This window comes from Ambystoma mexicanum, chromosome 5q (genome assembly GCF_040938575.1).
Source record: "Ambystoma mexicanum isolate Mex_15411 chromosome 5q, UKY_AmexF1_1, whole genome shotgun sequence".
Taxonomy (NCBI): Eukaryota; Metazoa; Chordata; class Amphibia; order Caudata; family Ambystomatidae; genus Ambystoma; species Ambystoma mexicanum.
This window is the reverse complement of record NC_090933.1, coordinates 598,822,081-598,843,929: the sequence shown is the minus strand read 5'-3', so window position 1 is coordinate 598,843,929 and position 21,849 is coordinate 598,822,081. Positions and strand designations below refer to the sequence as shown.

Here is a 21,849-nt window from a genome sequence, read left to right as displayed (position 1 = left end):
CATTGTCTTGGCCCAGCTAGGCAGGAAAAATTTGAGGATTTACTGGAATTGCTTCCTGATGAAGATGTTGAACTGAATGAATATGAACGCTCTGTAAGAAAAATGAGTAAACATTATGATAAGAAAATAAGCCCAATCCTGGAACGTTACGAATTTGGGAAGAGAGTGCAATAAGAGGGGGAAAGCGTTGAAGAATACATAACTGGCTTAAGGAAATTAGCCAGAGCATGCAATTTTAACGCACAGTTGGACGAAAGGCTGAGAGATCAATTTATGCTGGAGTGTAGAAGTAGTAAGGTGAGGGAAAGGTTATGGGCTGAAGATGATCCACCTCTAGACATGGTTCTACGTGTGGCCAAAAGTCGAGCACACTGAAAGATGCGTTAAAGAATTGGAAAGCAGAATGCAAACAGTTGAGATCAAAAATTAAACTCCAAAAGATAATATCACAATGACAAATGCCAATAAAAATAATGAATCAATATCTCAGGTGGCAGAAATAGCGAATAGAAGACGCAAACCGGAGAGGACTCGCAGACCGCCATGGAATGAAGATAGAAGGAACAAGATACTTCCTAAAATGCAAAATACAAATGTGACGAGAAGGAGTCCACGCAGACAAGAAAATGACTCAAGGAGAAAGAACACTAGCAGATGTTTCAGATGTGAAAGCACAGACCACAGGGCGGATAACCCAGATTGTCCTGCTCTCAGAATCATTTGTGGCAAATGCAAAGACAAAGGCCATTATGCCAGGTGTTGCAGGGTTCAAAATACCTCGAGGAATTGGATAGGAAATCATGTTTGTAGTGATGAAGACGGTGAAGAATGTGTTTTTGTCATAACGGACGAAGAGAATGAGGAAGAGATGTAGAGTCCCAAGGCCAATGTATGTGTCGATGGAATTAACATGCACATGATTGATTCAGTTGCCAAGTACACTCTTGTACCACAGAACCTATGGAACAGGAATAAACATGAATATTTACATGAGCCAGACATAAAACCCATAGTTTATGGAGGAGACAAAATAGACATCATTGGGTGGTTCTGGGGTACACTCAAATTCAAAGATAGAAAAGCAAATGGAAAAATATACATTACGAAAGCGGGAAGAACACCTTTAAGTTGGACCCATCAGAGCAAACTCAAGGTGAAATTAGATGCCTGTGTAAGTGAATCAGTACTTTCAGTTGAAAATGGTACCAGGGCACCCAAAGAGTTCAAGAAGACCAAGGAAGTTGATGAAGTGATGAATGGTGTTTTCAGAAATGAAATTGGATGTCTTCACGGATTCACACATGAAATTAAGATGAAACCGGGTCATATTCCTGTGGCACAAAAATTACGCAACGTTCTACTTTCTAAGAGGGAAGAGGTAAGAAAGAAAATCAAAACTCTAGAAGACCAAGGTATCATTGAAGGAATAGATGCTAGTGAGTGGGTTTCACCTTTGGTTGTCCTCAGGAAGAAATCTGGAAAACTAAGAATATGTGTGGACATGCGAGAACTTAACAAGTGCGTGGCCCCCGACAGGCACCCACTTCCTAATATACAAGACATTGTGTCCACAATAGGACCGTCGAGGTATTTTTCCACTCTTGACCTGACTTCGGCATACCATCAAGTGAGGCTACACAAGGACTCCAAGAAAATGACAGCATTTATTACACCAGATGGTTTATACCAATATAAAAGACTACCTTTCGGGCTAGTGTCTGCTGCCTCGGTTTTTCAAAAGATTATGCACAAACTTTTCGAAGGAGATCAAGGTATCCTTTGCTTCCAGGATGACATATTAATACATGCTATGGACCAGAAAGAAAATGATGAAAGATTGCAATATGTATGCAAGATGTTGTATGAGGCGGGCATGACTCTAAGTAAAGAAATATGTAACATTAACCGTCATGAAATTGAATATCTTGGGCATACAATCTCAGCTGAGGGTATACAGCCAAAGAAGCAATTAGCTGACGCTATAAAGAACATGCCTAGACCCAAGTCTAAAGAGGAAGTGCGTACTTTCATTGGAATGGCGGAATACTATTCGAAATTCAAAAGAGATTTTGCTATTCATACAATTCCGCTCCGGGAACTTTTAAAGAGGAAAGCATTGGAATGGAACATTGAGTGCGAAGAAGAATTTGAGATGATCAAATTAGAACTAAGTAGAGCGCCATCATTGAAGAACTTCAGAAATGGGAAGAGAACCATAATTACCACAGATGCCAGTAACCTAGGTCTTGGAGCAGTTGTCACCCAAGAAGTTGACGGGAAGGAAGTTTTGATTGCCTTCGCATCAAGATTGTTAAAGGGTGCAGAAAAGTCGTATGCTGCCATAGAAAAGGAGACTTTAGCCATCAAATGGGCGGCAGAAAAATTCAGAAATTTCATTTGGGGTGTAGAAGTGGAATTTTCACTGATCACAAACCGATAATCCATGTTATCATGAACAAAGGATTGGATAATGTGTCCAATCGTATAAGAAGATGGGTCATACTTTTACAGGAGTATAACTGCACAGTACGATATGTACCAGGCGTGAGAAATCGTGCTGCCGATTGTCGATCTCGTCTTACCAACATTTCGGAGATTAACGATGGAAATGAAACAGACTCTGAAGTTGTTCTAAATATAGAAACTATGTCCATATCTAAGAAAGAATGGGAAGAAGCAGAGAAGCAAGATGTTCTGATGATGTGGTTGAAACAAATAGTTCAAAATGGTGACTCCTTAAAGAAAACAGAGTTTGAAGAACTTGGTCTTATGGATTTTTGGAGACTTGCAAATTAACTCAATGTGGAGAATGACAGAGTCATGAGAGGTGACCGAATGATTCCCCCCGCAGGCCTTTGTCAAAGAGTTATCGAATTGGGACATGAGGGCCATCAAGGGATAGTAAAGTCGAAACAAAGAATACGTGAAGATTTTTGGTGGCCAGGATGTGATCTACAGATGGAGTCATCCGAGACTGTATCCTTTGCAGTGAGAGTGACAGGGCATGTATGAATGTGAGATATCCCATGGTGGTGACGAACATTCCAGGGAAGGTTTGGGATGAATTGGGCATTGATATTTTGGGCCCAATCCATAGTGATGGCAAACAACAATTTTGTCTAGTAGTCATTGACCTTTTAACCAGGTGGGTGGAGGTTCTGATTAAGCCGTGCATGACTGCAAAAATAGTCACTGAATTCTTGTCTGAGGTTTTTGCAAGAAAAGGTTTCCCGAAAAGCATCATGATGATGATGGTGTTAAATTTCGTTCTAAGGAAATGCAAGAATTCTGTACTAGGAATTCTATTATACACAAAAGAAGGGCCATATATCACCCACAGACGAATGGAGTAGTTGAGCGATTTAACAAAATACTCAGACGCCATTCGTTGGGCTTGGGCAAATGGATTGAAATGGGAGGAAACAGTCAGAGAGAAGATCATTGCTCACCGTTTCACCCCAAATTGTACGACGGGTTTGTCTCCATTTGAGTTAAGTAGGGGGACGGAGAGCAAACGCCAAGTTAACCCCATCTTGGATGGAGAGAGTGACTGTTGTGAGGAAAGGGGAAGTATGATATGATATGATTGTTTATTTATATAGCGCCTATACACAATGTGGGAACATTAGGAGTACTCAATTGAGGAACAAGCGTACTCACGACAACTCTTTACGTGGAATAAAAGTGAGAGAAACTCCAACGGTAGGAGGACTGGTAAGAATTAAACTTCCCCCTGTGCTGAGAAATGGACCGTTTAAATGGTCGAAACCAGTGGACGTAGTTGAAGGTTGAGGATGGAAGAGTCTGGAACATGGAAAGGGTGTGTGTGATAAATCCATGTAGAGTAAGTACACCAAATAACCATGTGTATAGAGATGAGAAAATTGTGCGTAGTAGTGAGAATTCTGAAGAGAATGCGAGATGTATCGAAAGAGTGATGAATAAGAAAGGGCTGTCAGAATTTTCCTTGCCAAAACCTAAATCGGATTCCTCACACATGTCAAGAACAGGAAGGTTCATCTGCAGACCTGACCATATGAAAGACTTTGTGTGAGGCAAGGAAGATGGAGAATTGTGAGGTTACTTTTGCCAAACAGAAGAAGGCTAGGGAAGGGAGATGTGTAGTATTGTGCATTTTCCTTTCCTGACATCACAAGACTCTGCCACGAGACTCAGCTCGTGGATGTCTCAGCTCGTGATCCATCTGTGCTTAGAATTGTGACACGCGCCTTTCGTGCAATAGAGAACACGGACACGATTCAAAGGACATCAAAGCGGTTGGAGTTAGCAGTCGGTGGGGCCTCTTATACTGCCTTCTTGCTCCTCACCATAACCTTGCATATTGTTATATTTATGAAATAAAAGTATATATAAGTAAATCAGCGTTCCCATCTCCTTACCTCACCCCCAACAGTTATGTAGGTTTCTCCCAACATATAATATTGCAGCAACAGTCGCATAATCTGCTCTGCCACGTTGCAACTTTCTGCTTTGGGAACTGCCCCAGAATTCAGAATGGCAGGCGGATTCCTGACATTGTTGAAAAACAGTGCATTTAAAAGTGCAGTTTGTGTACGTGGCTTAAAGGCCAAGCCTGTTTTATCTACTGCAGCGGTGACAATGTGTGCTTTGGGAGTAGTCGGCAGAGGAAACGTGTAACATATCTATGAGAGCAAAGTTGCTCCGCTCATGTTGCTGCAGAAGTAAGGGGGGCAGTTGTCCTCTTTGGCAACCCGTGTTCTCGAAGCCTATACATCCCCAGACATGTCTCAACCTCAGTGGGAAGCAGCTTGGGTGTCTAGGCGCAGGACAGCAGACTGGGGGACCCACGTCTGTAAAGATTTGTGCCAGGCTTTTACCCCATGCAAACTGGCATGGCCATGGTTTCTTGCTGCACATGTTGGGAAGGCACAATAAGGAATTACTCCAGGCATGGTAACTGAATGCAGGCTGTAAAGCGGCCTTACCTTTTGGCAAGATTGATAGAAGCTGCCTTTGTATGCTTTTATAAATACCATGCCTCACTCAGTAAACACATCTGTCTAGATTTTGGGAATTGAAGTGGAACTCGAGAGCTCTGTTGCCCCCCCACCAGCAGTTCTGCAGCATCCAGCTTCAAGTGGGACATTTTAGAGTGTCAACATCTCCAAGCATGGCCCGAGTGCAGGTGGGATGTTTTTTATTGGGTTGAGTTCACAACCCAAACTTTGTTTTAACAGTAAATAAGGTGCTGGACGCGGGCGGTGCCTTTTACACAGGGATGACTGTGCAGGTGAGTTTATATGCACCCCCTATGACATCCTTTTACAATAAAGTTGAACTGTTGGCTCCAGCACAGATACGTTGGCAGGTGAGCCCGGATAGTTATAGCTCAGACTGGCCTGGGCAGCATCCTGCTTTGCTGGGCGCTGGTGCCCACAGCAGCACACATCGCAGTACGTGTCAAATATAGAGGCGTGCTGAGCATCATAAAAAAGGCTCATTTGTCATCTTAATCTTCTCTGGGGCTTAATACACTGCGGCCTACCAGCGCCTAATGGTAGGTGGTAGATTTGATGAACAAACTTGTATGCCACCATCGGGTTAAACCGGCCCCAAGCACAGGCCTGGTGGCAGGCGGCTGCCACTGACTCAATGCAGCCGTGATAATCTATTCACCCCATAAAGCCCACTGACTTGAACCTACATGGGATCGCGCAGGCAGGAGGAACAAAGGAAAGCGGGAGCAAGGTCAGCAGAGGAAAACCATTAGTGGTGTGGAAGGCACACCCAACGGGCTCAGTATTTTGACCAAGAAAATAAGATCAGGAGATTCACAGTGGATTTTTAAGAGCGGTCTAGTCTGCCACTACAGATCGGTGACCCACCCAATGACAAAATCCAGTCAGTTTATGCCAGTCCGCTTATGCGTGAAGCAGCTGCCATGGCTTCGGCGAATGCCCATGGAATGGGGACAGCAGCCGCCCCCCCCCCACCCTAAGAGGGGTACAGAACAAGGGGCTAAACTGGAGAGACTGGTGCAAAGTTATACTAGCTCTGATGAGGGGGATGACAACATGCCCAAGCTACTATTTGGACTACGAAGGGGGACTGGGACCCTTATAGGAAGGTGGGTCACGTCGAGGTGCTCCCTATAGTCTACCTCGCCAGAAGAGGCACACCAGCCCCCCCCCCCCTCTCATTCATCCTACTCCTCAGCCCAGGGACGTGTTTTTGGACATTCTGACGACGCTGCACATTTTAGTATCAGAAATTCAGCAGAGACTGCCACCCACACCGGGCCCTGCTCCTTCTAGTAGTCTCTCGAGATCGCTTCCCGGAAGCCTGCCTCATCACAAGCGCAAGTCAAAGGACCCTAGTGGTCCAAGGCTCCAACTGACACCACCACCACCACCACCTCCTCCTCAGGAGTTGACTCAAACAGCAGATTCTGCCACGCACACAGACACAAGCACATATACGGCGACTACGGCAACGGACACCGACAAGGCTGATGACTTTGTGCTGGCGGACATAGAGCCAGCAGGCGCGGATGACCCACGCAGGGCCTCTCCTCCGGATGAGGTTAGCTTCTTCCACTCGATGTCCAGGGCCTCTGAACCTTTCCAACTGGTTCCTGAGGAGACTTAAAAGTACGGTTTTCTTTATCAACGTTGTGAGTTCAGATGGAAGACCAGCATGTCCGTCCCCTTGTTGGATGATATCTGGGATGAAGGTCTAGCTCTGTTGAAGAATCTGAGCACCGCCCCACCCAAGTGGGACAGGATGAAGAAGAAATACATGGTCCTGACTCAGCTCCCAAGAGCCTAAGCTCCCAGCCTTCACCGGATTCTGTGATCTCGGCCGCAGACAGGAAACGCTCTGCAAACCCATTGTCCTCGTCCATGGTACCGCCGGATCGGGAGGGGAAGAAACTGGATGCTATGGGAAAGAGGATTATCTATACAGTTGCCAGCACCATTAAGACTGCTAATGCCCTGGCCATTTTGTACCGCTTTGACCGGAAACTATGGTATAAGCTGGGCCCCTATTCTGGACGTTCTAGCTGACGACAAGAAGACAGAAGCTCTTGAGCTTTTCCAGAAGGGGGGAAGTGGCCTCCGACCACGCCATCACGGTGTCGGTGTACATTGTGCACACCGGATTCCTTCAGGACGGACGTTCAGTCTAAGGTGTTGGACATGCCATTTCACAGAGAAAACATATTTGTCAAGACGGTCACAGAGATGGCACGTTCACTGGGTACCCTGCAGCAACGTCGGTCGTCGTCCTTTCGCTCTTCGAGGTGGGTGGCTTGCCTCATGGCTTGGGAGGCAGTCTACCTGCTGCATGTGACCGTAGGTGCCCTCAGCAGGCACTTCCCGTCTCAACTGTATTTGCCTCTCGCAGGATGCCTTAAGAGCCCTGTGCAGGAGGTTTGGGACTCCGTTCAATGATCTGTTTTGCGTCCAGCTCGGTGCACCTACTACCATGTTACAGCACTTGTGAGTGGGACCAGGGGTCTTGGATCAGGACACCCTCTTCATTCCTTGGCCCAGGGGTCTTCTTTACATCTTTCCCCCGATTGCTCTTCTTTCCCGGTTCCTGCTCCGAGTCCAGAAGGAGGGGGTTTCTGAGATTCTGGTGGCTCCTGCTTGTCCCAGGAGGTTGTGTTCCCCATGATTCGGGAGTTGGCCTTGGAATCCCCTTGGTCTCTTCCTCTGACTCCTTAGCCCTCCCAGCTCTCCCGGGGCCCTCCGGTAGGCTCTCTGGCCCTCAGTCTAAAGGTATGGAGGTTGAATTGATGGGTCTCATGAGGGTGGGGATGTCCCTGGGGTTGGCAGTTGAGGTCCACAGGTGTAGCTTCCCCTCCACCCTTGGGGCATATGGTAAACACTGGCAGTCCTTTTCGGATTGGTGCCTGCATCACAACCTTCTCCCCCTTTCCTGCACTCCATGGTCCATTTTGGACTTCCTGTATGAGGTCTTCCACTTAGGCCTTGCTGTGTCCACCCTCAGGGCACAGCTGGGGCCTTCCGGGACCCCTAGGGTGGTATTGGTCACAATGACATCTTCGCCTGTTTAGGAATTTCTCCAGGGCCCGGCCTCTCATCAAGCCTCCTTGCCCTGCCTGGCATCTTCCCTTTGTGCTGTCCCGTCTCTCCCTGCCCCCCTTTGAGCCCATGTAGGACAGCTCCATGAAGAGTCTCACGTTGAAGACCATGTTTTTTCTTGCTGTTCCCAGCCCGCAGGCTGGGTGAGTTGGGGCAGCTTCCATGTAGCCCCGTACCTTCTTTATTTACCTGAGTGGTTGGTTCTCTGCCCACTCTGGATTTTCAGCCGAAGGTGGTTTCCTCCTTCCATTTTAATAAGGACCTGGTCCTCCCTTCCATGTTATCTGAGGACTCCTGTTCCCTGGATCCTTCCCTTAGTCCCCTTCTTGTGGGCTGGGCGGTCTGGTTTTATTTGGGTCAAACTGCTTCGGTCCTCTCCTGTGATTCTCCTTGTGTCCTTTGGGCCTGGATGGGCGAATTCTAAATCTTTAGTGGCTTAAATTAGCCAGTGGGGTCAAACTCACAATGTCCATGTGTTATAACCTAGCAGGGTCTGTCCCACCGGGTGGTGTCCAGGGTAGGTCCACTCTTCTTGGGCTGCTGTTCGTGGTGTCCATTGGGGACATCTGACGGGCCGCAACGTGGTCGGTCCCTAGGGAGGGTGCACTGTTTGGCTCTGCGGTTTTGGGTAACGTTCCATAAACTTTACTTGGTGTGTTAATAAAGTTTAACTTGCTTGCTAACTCCTCATTTGTCTGGACTGGGACGAGGAAGAGGGACAAGGGGGTAATGACCCGATTTACTTACCGGCAGTCTTCATTACCCCGAGCCCTACTCTTCCTCGTCCCAGTACTGCTTCCCGCCTCTTACGCCCTCCCCTATCCCCCCACTCCAAGAGGTGGGCTTGGTCTAGGTCTTGGTATAATATCAGGACGTTGGGTGGATTTGGCCTACTCTTGTCCTGCAGGAAGGCAGGGGGTAGTGCCTCACTCGGGTAGGTGGGACACCTCATTTGTCTAGACTGGGACAAGGAAGAGTAGGACCCTGGGCATAATGAAGATTACTGGTAAGTGCTGCTGAGTGGGCACTTAGACATTTTGGGTGGACCTTGCCCACTCAGGCCCTACACTGTCTACGCCTCTGTTTTGCCCCGAAAAAGAGCTGCTGAGCAGGGACATATTAATGAACATTCGGTAGCCGTTTTGCAGCATTATTTAGCAATAGGTTGGGTTTTCTTTTTGTTTTTTGTTTCTTTTTTTTCCATTTGGGAACAAGGCTAGGGAATTGGATCAGACATATATTGGAATTGGAGCAGGCATATAGTACCAATTTCGGTTGGGTGATATTGTATGTAAATATGTGCTCTGTAAAGCGCTTTGGATTAAGGCGCTATATAAATAACACATCATTATATATGCGGGTAATTACATACATTCAGGCATACCTTCATCTGTTACAATGTCCTTTTAATATTTGCTGACCTATGTTAATGCCAGTATTTGTACGGCACACCACCATGCCCTTTTCTTTTTTGTTTACATTGTATGCCATCATGTATTCTGCATCCATTTTGCGATTGGGATTTTGAAGCGCTACACACAAAGATGACACTTTTTTAGTTTTGACTGTTGGTGCTGTAAGCACGCCCCATAAACCAAAACTATTGTCATGGTAAGTGAAGATCATCCCATCGGTGTTTCTTTGTGCCCACTGATTTTATGCCATTCCCACCCACTTTTTGCCCCTCCCTACCTAAAACATAACCCACTAGGATCTCTTTGAATTAGCGGTTTCCTTAACCAAGTGTGCCATCATACATTTGATCTATAAGCAACAGATGTGTCCTTGCACCTGCTCTTGGACTGAATTCCTGTTAAAAAGAAGCATTGGCAAAGCAAATAGCTTGAGTTTTGTATTGGCATTAGATAGGCATTTGCAAGGCACTGCCATAATGGGTCTAGATACTAACACAAGTATAGCCATCTTATGTCCAGTTGATGCTATTATGGCAGTGCATGGCAAATTCTGATCCCATGACTACACCAAAGCCAACATTGTTGGCTTTGCCAATGCTTGTCAATACTCCTAAGCCACCTCTGATGCCATCCTTTCTGCTGCTGCCCCGTGACAGACATATAACACGTAATCTTCTGAACCAGCATGCAGGGAGACCATTAAAAAAAACAAGAATGAGCAAACACCACAGTTTCTGTGTTTGACATTGTTTACAACATTTTTAATAAATAGGCACAATTTTGGCAGGTGAGTAACCAGGCGTATTTGGTTTGTGTCTGGGTGGGTGTCTGGTTCGGCAGGCATGAGTGGGGTAATGGCGAGTGGGTGACTAGGCGGGGGTGCCGTGGGGGGGCTGCGTGGTTGGATAGGCAGGGTGGGGCTAGGCAGGCGTGTGGTGTGTTAAGTGGATGTTTAGTCAGGCATGAGTTAAACTGCCTCATTTGCTGCAGACTTGTTACGTTATTGTTTTTTATAGATCCGGCTGCTGACACATGCATGGTATCCTGGTGCTCTGACAGACCTTATAGAGAGGGGTGTGAATTAGGTTAGTGGGGAGAGAGGAAAATGGGCAGGTTGCATACGTCTTGGGTTGATGCGTGCGTGCAGTCTGGAAGTACGCGGGTACTGTGTGTGGGTCTGTTTCTGTTTTTTTTGTGGCAAGGGCATTGAGGCATTCGTGTACAAATTAGAGATTTGTGTCCTTGTGGTGCTAGGATGCCTTGGCTCGGTTGAGATCCAGGTTGGGTTAAGAGGTGTGGCATTCTGCTGTTTGATATCATTTGGAAGTAGTGTATGAGTGGCTCAGGTATTAAGCAGATAGAATGCTTTGAGTGTGTTTTGAATGCAAGGGTTCCGAATGATAGTATGCAGAGAGGTTAGTGATGGTCCTATGGGCAACCTGGAGCATCCATGTAGTATGGTCCTGGCTCCATCTTTGTGGTTTTGCCCTTCAGTCAAGGTCAGGTGTCCTAGGGCACTCTAGTGACGACTGGGGTCTTTGGCAGCAGACAACATGCAGCAGCGAAGTGCCCTGAATCCGAGTGGGAAATGCGGGCAAGAGAGAAGACGTATGGAGCTGGCAGGCATGGCTACTAGCTAAATGGTTGGTCAAAGTGGTTCTAGGCGAGAGCTCACAGGAGGGACAGCCAGAGGGTAAGTTACTAAGGCAGAGTCCTAAACATCTGCATGGTCATACTGTGATAAGCAGGAGCACAATGACATGGGTTACATCCGGACACGAATGAACGGAATTCCAGTAGGGGCTGGACGTACTGTTGAATGTCTTGCGCACTGGTCCCTTCCCTTTGTGAGATTGCCCGGTCAGTAGGTGCTATGCCCTGCTTCATGGTTGGGCTGCTGAAATGTGCCTGCATGGCATGCCGATCAGCCAGTGATGTAGTCTGGAGAGTGACATTTCAATTTGTTATGAGGTCCTTGATGGTTTGTTAAATCCTGCTCTGAGTGCACTAGCATAATCGTGGCTCAGTTGTGTGTAGTCTAGTGGGGGATATACAATGTAGTCATGTGGCTCTATGCTTTGCCCAGCTTTTGTCGGTGGGCTGCCGTAATGGCGACATGTTCGAATGCAGTTAATTAAGTGTGGTCGTCCCGAAGTGGAAGGCTACGACCAGTGCGAGTTTTCTTGATGGTTTGGCTGCTGTGTTAAGGTTCTGTCATTGTGATACTGTAAAGGTGATGCCTTGGTGTGAACACTGTTTGTAACTTGATAGTGGGTCTTGGTTGGGTAAGATGTCTTGAAAAACCAAATCTTTTTTGTTTTCAGTGACATAAACTGATCTTGATTGTGCAAATAATTCCCTTTTGGAGGAGAGTTCTTTTCGGTTGGTATGGGACGATTTGTCCTTGGATACATTTGATTCCCATCTCCAGAAGATCCCAGTGAGCACTTAATAGTGCTTACGAAATGTATTTTCCTGACTGGTATCCAGTGCAGCGATCTTACAGCTGATGTGATGGGTTTTCCTCCTCTGTAGTATGAGTAATGGGTTTGTGGCTGTGCTCTGGATGCCCTTTAGTTTCATAGTATGATGATCTGGCATGCACAGAGGTGTGTTGTTGGCATAAAGTTACGAGATCTGGCATGCACAGAGCTGTGTTGTTGGCGTATAGCAACAAGATCTGGCATGCAGAGAGGTGTGTTGTTGGCGTATAGTAACGAGATCTGGCATGCAGAGAGGCTTGTTGTTGGCATATAGAAAGGTGATGTGGCATGCAGAGAGGTGTGTTGTTGGCATACAGTAACGAGATCTGGCATGCAAAGAGATGTGTTGTTGGCATATAGTAACGAGATCTGGCATGCAGAGAGGCTTGTTGTTGGCATATAGAAAGGTGATGTGGCATGCAGAGATGTGTGTTGTTGGCGTATAGGAACGAGATCTGGAATGCAGAGAGATGTGTTGGCATATAGTAACGAGATCTGGCATGCAGAGAGGTGTGTTGTTGGCGTTATAGTAACGAGATCTGGCATGCAGAGAGGTGTGTTGTTGGTGTATAGTAAAGTGATCTGGCATGCAGAGAGGTGTGTTGTTGGTGTATAGTAAAGTGATCTGGCATGCAGAGAGGTGTGTTTTTGGCGTATAGTGAGGTGATATGCAGAGAGGTGTGTTTTTGGCGTAGTCTATAATTGATAAAACCAGGGATGTGATTGCGAGAGTTCTATGTAGGAAGGCAACAAAGGGCATTTTCCATCTGATTGCATGATTAGTCCACTATCCATCAGCATCCCTAAAACGCTTTCTGAAGTTTGTGAATAGGTATTCATTGCTATACAATTGCTGTCTGTGATATGGCAAGGGCTAGAAAGATTATGATCTTTGCGTAAAAAAACTGTTTGCCTCAAACAAATTTAGAACTGGGGAGTCTTGGCTAGCGGAACAGTTTGCAGCTGAGCCAAGTAGTGCCTGGCAGGGTTTGGAAATGACCCTAGCTAGGGTGAATCGGGTCTCAGGGCTTCTAGCATGGTGTCCATGTGAAGCCCGAGCTAGACCCTTGCAAGGCGGCACATCTGCTGCCTGTGGTACTGTGAAGCTAGTCTGTGGTGGGAGGTCTGCGCCTGTGTAAGTGCTGCTGCACACATGAACGATCACAGCGAGGACCCCTGCTTCTCGGGATCGGTGGCGCCCCTGGGCACCCTGCCTGTTGACGGCAGCAGGCCGCCTATGGCGGGAGGATGGGAGCATTGGCAGTCATGCAGCATGCCTGGCGCTGCAGCATGTTGAGCCCGGCCACGGCGCAGCAGCAATGTATTCTGTGATAAGCTGGTGCAGGCTAATGAGTGCACCGTGCTGCAGAGCCTGTGGGAGGCTCTGTCAGTTGGCAGCTGTCCATCTACAGAAGCTTTGCGGGGTGGGTCAGCTTTGGCAGAGAAGTGAGCAGCAGCACAGCCATGACAGCCTTGGGGTTGTTAAGGTTCACACTGCTTGAAGAGACCTCTTGAGGAAGAAAGCAAGTCTGATGATCGTGGCCCAGGGATGAAAGCCCAGCATGCACCTTACATATTTCCTGACTGATGCATATATTGTTACACAAGCCCGCATACGTTTATCTGGTGGTGAACTCCGAAAACCAGAAAATCTGTACCTTGGCGAATAGATGGCCCTTCAGATGCTAATGAGAGCCTGCTTTCAAAACACAACTTCTTTTCTCTCGTCTGTAGCATGGGTTTCCGCCCCTTTAAGCCCACACCAGATCACCTTTTGTTTTAACATTCCCTCTTCTAACTTGCACCTGCATATAGCCAATGTTCACATATCGGAATGCAATTGGGGCTGGGGCACATTAGACTATTATAGACTAAAATGGAATTGACTGTGCAAAGCACAAATGATACATGCTGCTGCAGTGATGTAGAGACCCTTGTGGGAATGTGTTCTTTTTCAATAGAAAGTTTGTATTTTTATTCAAGGAAATGAAAAATGAAAAATGAAGGCATCAGCACAAGAACTGCCAGCTGCCTAGGAACTTGTCATTATAAACCTTTGATGTTTGCACCTCCCTTCCATGCCCTCAAATCCTCGGGCAGTTCCCGTGCTATCTGGCATATTGACGGACACACTCAGTGGCACACTATTGTCTAGCTGTTTAGTAGCTGTCACACTCGCCTCTTAACACATGGCCTTCTGTCATTTTAACTTTGTGCCTGGCTTCGTACAAGACTACTGTGACGATTTACTAGATGTTGTCACTTCTCCCCAAGGGGGAGCCCTTTCCCATGGGGCCAGGAGGTGAGGCTGCTACGCGATAGTCCCCCTTATGGTGGTATAATGCAGGAGGATCTCATTTGGAGGGGCTCCACCTCCCCTGCTCTCCCCCAAGGAGGACGATGAACACCTGGGCAGAATCAAACACCACAACCCTAAACCAATAGTACTAAGACCAATGGCTCCTTCCCATAATACCTCTATGCCTAGTACTTGGATGTATTATTGTGGGTCGTGAGACAGTTTCTCTGAGACGAAGAAGAATATGACCAGCATGCAGAATACCTGGGAGGCAAGTACTGGCACGAAGAGGCTGCACAGATGCATGAAGTATGCTCCCGAGAACCCAGGAGCGTTTTAGCTTTCCATGAAGAAAGAAACCGGTAAAGACTTTAAAAACCGAAGAGGGTCTTGACACCATGTCATGCCATCCCCGAAGCAACATAGTTTGTGAAAGCTTTTCGGCGCAGGAAATACGAAAGGCTAGAGACCGGAACGCCGTCAGAGGAGGAGATGCGTCTCTAGCGTGTCTGACAACAGAAGACCCTGCAAGAAGCTGGCGAGGCAGTAGGACGGCCTCCAGGAGGAGATGGACCATGCGGTCTGTAACAGGTGCCGACACTGCAAGGAGCCAAAAGCTGTGGGTCCGCTGCAGCAAAGGAAAAGCTGTTGAAAGCCACAGAAGACCAGGACACAGTAAGTGCAGACCCCAGGAGAGATCGGAGTCTGGCAGGAAGATCCCAGAAGGCACTGGAAAGAGCGTGCTGACCGGTGGGGGCATGAGAGGGTCCTGGCAACTGACTAACGGCACATAGGGAAATGGGGGCAGGCATAAGTCCCCTGACTTTGAAAAGAGAACGAGTGAACTTTGCATCAGAGGAAATCTTCCTCGTGTCACCGATAGTACCAATTCCACTGACCACCAGAGAAGAGTCAAAGACCCCAATGTGATAGAGTGTGACTTTTGTATCTGAGGAAATCTTCCTCGTGTTGGTGGTAACGCCAAGCATGAAACAAAAAACCGCTGGAAAAAAACCTATATATGCAATGAATGCCTAATATTCCTGAGTATACCAATCACTGTATTTGTACCAGTGTGTATTGTCCTAAGTACATAATGCAGGGGACAAACCCAGAATCCACTCGCTAACAAAACAACTTATGGTGTACCCTCCATAACCTAAGCAATAAACAGTGGTTAAAAAACAAAATGCTAAAAAGTTTATTACAATAAATGCACATTCGATAATTCTAGTTACAAGAAATAAAAACCAACAAACATGTAAAATAACATATATAAAAATGAAACTATACAATTAGATGTGTGCAAGCAACCTCGCGTAACACAAGTTGACAACTAATAACCAATAGAGGCAAGTAGCCAGAGGCCTATGGTCCACATTAGAAATTCTTGTGTACACAATTGGGCGGGGAAAAACCATAGCTCGCCCAAAACCAAACGTCCACTTCCAATATGTGGACGCAAATACTACGGCCAACTAGATGCCTAAGAAGTGCACAACAAAGTGTCCAGCTAGCAGCAGTGCTATGGTCCTACACGGTCCACCATGCCAATGAATGGCTAAAGTATATTACTAGTTTCGACTGTCACCAAACAGTCTTCCTCTGGGCCTTACGTGAATGACGAAGTAATCAATGACAAGACGCCCTTCAAAAATGCGCTCAGTGGTAAATAGCTGCAACAAAATTGAGAGAAGAAAAGGAGGGGTAAACTATTACTGCCCACACACATCTGTGACACCCACCAATGTGATTGTCACCCAACAACCTTGTGCAAATCAACAACTGACTCCACCAAAAGCCATCACCCTGTGAGAAGACTATGGTGTCCCCTGCACCATAATTACCGACCATTCTAAAATGACTAATTTGAACAACAACAAATACGAACCCACACAGGGCCAAGCTAGCAAATGGCTACATTGTTATTGGCTACCTTGTTATTGATATTAATAAACCAGCAAAAGATGACCAATCTTCTTTACTGATGACTGGGACTTAATCCATCCCAAACACGACTAAACAGTGTTCACTACCATATCATGAGAAAAAAAAAAGAACGGGCAGCATACACATAAATGAGTATAGCACTTCTATTATACTGCCCAGACCATAGGCTAGAGGTTTGCCAGCAGGGTCCCGATATACTATTAGTCAGCAAGATTAGATTCCATACTTACATGTATGGATGAAGATGAATGCATAGTCCAGACCTCAATGAAATGTTCGTTGTACTGCACAAGGAAACAGCACTTCAGTCTCTCAAAGCTTGCACAAATGGGAAGCCCGTCTCCTGGGATCATATTACAAAACCAATGTGCATCCACCATGCAGTTTAGTATACCAATTAATTTGACTAGCTCAATAATTCTTGCTGGGAACACCCTGTTGTGCAATATGTCTTCTCCAGTTGCCACCAGAGTTGGAGCAACCCCCCCCCCTTTAGGACTTATCCTGGGGTCAGTCAGACCAGTACTGCTTTAGTTTATAGATTGTGTTGTGAGGCACTGAAGTAAGGTTATATTGACCCAGGACAGTTGGCACTTTTGCGTTGACAGACATCCTGACGGTTATCTTAGATCTTTTTAGTTGAGGCAGGGAAACCCCTCTTAGGAATAGGGATAGATGGATTTTCTTTCCTCTTTTTCACTGAATAAAAGTCTTTAACCCGAAACATGCAATCTTTGTGTCAGCCTCCTTCTTCTGCACCCTTACACTACTCAGTCTTGACTTTTCATGATTCTTTGCTTATGCTGACCTCTTTGTGAGCGTTCACATCTTTTGTGCGCTGCAATTCCACTTTTACCTTGTTAGAAACATCATATGTTTGGAAAGTGATGGCAACTTGATAAGTTGGTCACAGAGTGGCTCTAGGTGATTTGGTTTCTCATCCGGTCATCCCTGCTTGGACAACAGTTGGTCATCCTGGGCAAATTACTTCATCCCGGTGTCCCTCAGTTCCCAGATCTACTATATAACTATGCAATATTACCCAGAGTCAGGATGACTAGGGTTCAGGTTCCCTGTCTTCTCCATTTCATCAGGTGTGATGAGACCTCTGATGGAATAAGGTTGGCAGGCAGTAAGGAGGAAAAGGCGACAGGGTATCAAATGATTAGAGCAATAGAAAAGGGACAAAGGGGAAAGGCTGATGTGTGAAGGAAAGATTAGATAACATTCAAAGAGAATGTATGGACAAGTCGGAAGTGAACGTGCACAGCATGACAAAACTCTGAAGGCGAGTGCCGATGGAGAAATGTCTGAATGGAGTACCCTACTCTTGCCTTTTCTCCTCTCTGATGAGGTTACCTTGATCCTTATGATGCATTACGTATAGGATAACATATAGGATAGCAGCATTAAATCAAGGTGGCGAGTTTGGTTTTTCAGCATCTAACTTTAACTAGTTGATTAGCGTTTGCAATAATAATTGTTCCCATTGTTTTGTATACGTTTTTTTTTCTCTGAATGTCCAATAATCTAATTATTTGTTTGATTTCTGGTCTTTAAAAGGTAAAAAAAGAAGTTGGTGATGTTACCATCTTGATCAACAATGCTGGGATTGTAACTGGAAAGAAGTTTATTGATTCACCGGACTCACTTGTCGAGAAAACCATGGCGGTTAATTGTATGGCACATTTCTGGGTAATGTATTGTATTTTGTTAAGACTGCTCTGCAACAAATCCGTGAGATTTGTATTGGTTTTATCTGAAACGTATCTGACTTCGAAGAACATTGACACTGCATTCATATTTAGTCCTTATGTGTACTAACGTTATCTAACCGGTATTACATCTCCTGCTCGACTCATAACTTGGAGTTAGGACTACCTGGCTGTCAGAAACTGGTCAACAGGCTAGACTTGTTGACATTAACTGTTGTCTACATGTCGGCCTGATCAACCGTTTCATGGCAGGGGGAAGGTGGTTGGCAAACATGCAGGGTGAGGGGGGAGCAGGGAGCTAGGTGGGAGGAGGGTGGAATAACGGATTCAAGGGAAAGGAGACGTCCGGAATGACGATAAAGAGATTGGGATTGGGAATGGGAGTAGCACTGGAGGTGGGACAGGGCGCTGAAAGGGGAGTTTGTTGTGGGGTGGAGGGCCCTCTGAGAAGGAGAAAACACAGCGAGGTGGGGTTGAGCTCAATGAGGCAGCAGAAAATGTGGGTTTGGAAGGGGAAACTTTCAGTGTGAGGAAGGGGATTGGAAATGGAATAATTGTGGCACGGAGCATAGGGGGTGGAATGGGCCATTCAGTGCGGCCCTGAGCAGGAGAAAAGAGTGAGGGTTGGTGGAGAGGAGACGGGGTGGGTGCAGGCGTTGTTCATCAGTTGAGCAGTTCTATATCTCCACGCCAGCAGGTTTTGACCATTATGCTACTGCCCATTGGATTTGAAAGGGGTCAATCATCATGAGGTGGGAAATGATTGGAGCCGAGCAATAGAACCGGCGACCACAAGTGTTCGATAATTGGATGTACAGCCACCTAAATGATATTGTCTAAGCTATATCTGTGCGGCAAAGATTAATCATACAATAGAAACCTTTACGTATTCTATACAAATCTCTTTAATTGGACTTACTGAAATGAGCTAGTACTGTGATCTTGAAAATGAGCTTTATATCTACCTTTTCTTTAAAAGATGTTTTCAATATCCATGTGCAGGTGCTGCCTTTGTTTGGTAAATGCGGCCACAAATGCCCCAATAATACCTCCATATGCTTGATATAATCGCCATAACTAAGATTACGACTTAGAGGCAGTATCAGCATGCCAATTGCAGACTCTAGTGCCCACCTAACACCATCATATGCCCTTTTAATCCACATATATAATGTATCACAGGTTTTGCCATCCTATGCCAAGTGCAGCCTCTAATGTCCTGCTTCTGAAGAAGATACCCACTCTTTGGGGAGCGGTGAGAGAGGTTTCTCTCCTTTGCATAAGGCTAAACATAGCCTTACAACTGGTGGTTAACATTTATTTTTTGTGTAGTACTATTTCCATACATATCAATAATAGCAAAAAATCAGGGTGAGAAATCACACACGCATTTCATGTTTTACTCCTACATAGAATTAACAAGGTTTCTCAGGTTGCATAAAAGTCAATCAAAGAATGTTTTGACCTAAATGTTTAATTCACATAACATTTATCACATGTAGAGAGAACACAGTGCCCAGGGACACTCTTAATTAGCAGGTACAAGGTACAAAAGGTGGAGCTTTGCTCAGGAGAACGAACGAGCCATGGGAGCAGGAGGCCAGGAAGCTGCAGCAGGGAGACCCCGAGGTATCTGCAAGAGAGCGGGACGCCGAGACACTGACCTGGTTGGTGAGGGTTGCAGCGTGGCGAGGGAGCCGGACTGATTAGCCCTATGGGCGTGCGGAGTCCTGTGGGCCGTTGCCAGACAGATGCTTGCTTACCTGGGTGGAATCCTGGTCCCAGGGAGGTCTGAGGGGCAGGTGGTGAGACCCTGACCTTAGCGCAGAAACCAAGAACATTCCTGACAGAATCCCGCTAACCAGTGAGTTTCCAAAATGTGAAGAAACCTGGTGCGCGTGTGAGGCTGGAGCGGGAGATTTGATTATAAGGTGTGCGAGCGACACAAAAGAAAAAGGACCGTATAAAGAGTGCAAGCGGCACAGAAGAAAAGGAAAGTGATCTAAACGTGTGAGCGGCACGGAAAGCAAAAGGACAGAGAAAGTATGCAAGAAGCATAAAGAAGCAGCAGAGTAAGAGAAAGAGAGTGCCAGAAGCACAGCAGGAAAAGTAAAGTCCTATATGCTGGAGGCACCAGAAAAGCCATAGTAAAACAGCAAGAAAGCATGAAGAAGATGAAATGAAGTATCAGAATGGTCGTGCATTAGGGAAAGCAAAGCTATGCGTGCTCAAAAGTCTCTAATACCTAACCAGTGTTGAAGGAAAGATGCAAACAGCGCCACTTGAGAGAAAGTGGAAAACGGGGAGCTACATGGAAGAGTGAAGTGAAGCAAAATCTGCAGTTTTGTGGACGGCTGTTTGAACCCAAGAGAAAGAAGTGTGTCTTGAAAAGTAAATCCCTAAAAGCTGAACTTTTGAGTTTTGTGAATTTCTTGTGAACTTTGGAAACCAGAGGGGCCTGAGCTTAGGGAAGGGAACCCTGAGAGATCCAAGAGAGACTTGAACTGAACTTTTGAAATCAGCAACGCCTAATCTTGGGGAAGGGAACCCCAAAAGGCCTAAAAACTGTGAACCTTTGAAATCAGAGACGCCTAAACTTGGGGAAGGGAACCCTGAGAGGCCTGCAGAAACTGTGAGCCTTAAGAAGCATGGGTAAGGGAACCCCAAAAGAATCGGTGAACGTTTGTGAATTGTGGAACCAGGGTGGGCTTAAGCTTGGGGAAAGGAACCCTGCGAGGCGCAAAGCAGACTGTAAGTTTTGAAAAGCTTGGGGATGGAACACCCCAAGAAAACCTAGGAACTTTTATGAACTTGTTTGGTTTAAAACAGAGGACAGTGCCTTGAAGAGTCTAAGGCACATTTTGTGTTGACTTTTTTTGTGAACTGATTTTGTTTTAGCTGTAACAACCTCGCCTGGAAGATTCCAAGGGAACTTTTGAGTTGAACTAATTTGAACTGGTAAAACCGAACCTGACGAGAAAGCCACTTGAATCCAGTCTTGTTTCATACTTGTTGAAACCCTGCACAACATTTGTTTCAAGAGTGAGGTAAGCATAAGTTTGACAAGAGAGACTTTGTTTTGGGATTTATGGCATCGACTATCCTTAGAAACATTGGTTAAGGGAAGACCCAAATTAGAGAGGGGGCAAGATAGGCATTAGACCAATCTTAAAGTTTTTTAATAAAGGTTTGCGAGCTGTTATCTTTGTGTCTGTGTCTTCTTGTGACTCTTTTTTTGCCTGCTTTGAGTGCTGAAGCCAAAGATCGACCTCTTTGATAGGTTAGTATCACTAATTACTTTCTTTGTTGACATTGATAACACATGGTTGTTCATTTGGACCAGGTTTACTAGACTAGTGTCATTATATTTTTATTGTATTTATTGTAGAAATTGAAGAAACGCGATCAACATTCACACCTGAAGAAGGGGCAGATACCCTGAAATGTGCAGTGTACCAATGTGATTGTATGATAATACTGCATGCATTTTGATGCAAATTAGAGAGTTTCTCTGTTTAATTTAGGAGTTTAATCCAGGAGTTGTTTTTTGTTGTGTGAATTCATTATTTAAGATTTCATTCCGATCCTAACTTCCAGCACATTCACCAATGTGCTTAAACGTTTGTTGACACTAATGAATGATATAATTCATTGTACCAGATGTATATATTCTTGTTTTCAATGATTTGATTATATATTTTTTGTGAAATTAATACACTTCTTATGAACACAAATACATTGTGTATTGTTTTATCTGGACTTTTAAATCTGCTGAATCTTTTTGTTGTGTTAATATAAAAGAGTGGGAAGACCTCATCCCGATTTGAGTGACCAGGTTTGCGCCTCAGTGTTCCTCTGTGGCTCCAAGTTTGTTGTGTCTTCTCGTGACACCAT

At 45.7% G+C, this 21,849-nt stretch overlaps 1 protein-coding gene across 2 annotated transcripts in view; it reads left to right on the top strand.

Annotated features, from left to right (window-relative positions):
* The window catches only part of SDR16C5 (short chain dehydrogenase/reductase family 16C member 5), a 326,953-nt gene that overhangs the window by 101,046 nt on the left and 204,058 nt on the right, over positions 1 to 21,849 (top strand). For both annotated transcript variants that reach the window (XM_069621073.1, XM_069621074.1), the window contains exon 3: positions 17,804 to 17,935. In XM_069621073.1, coding sequence (XP_069477174.1) covers positions 17,804 to 17,935 — 132 coding nt within the window. The remainder of the gene's footprint in view (positions 1 to 17,803; positions 17,936 to 21,849) is intronic.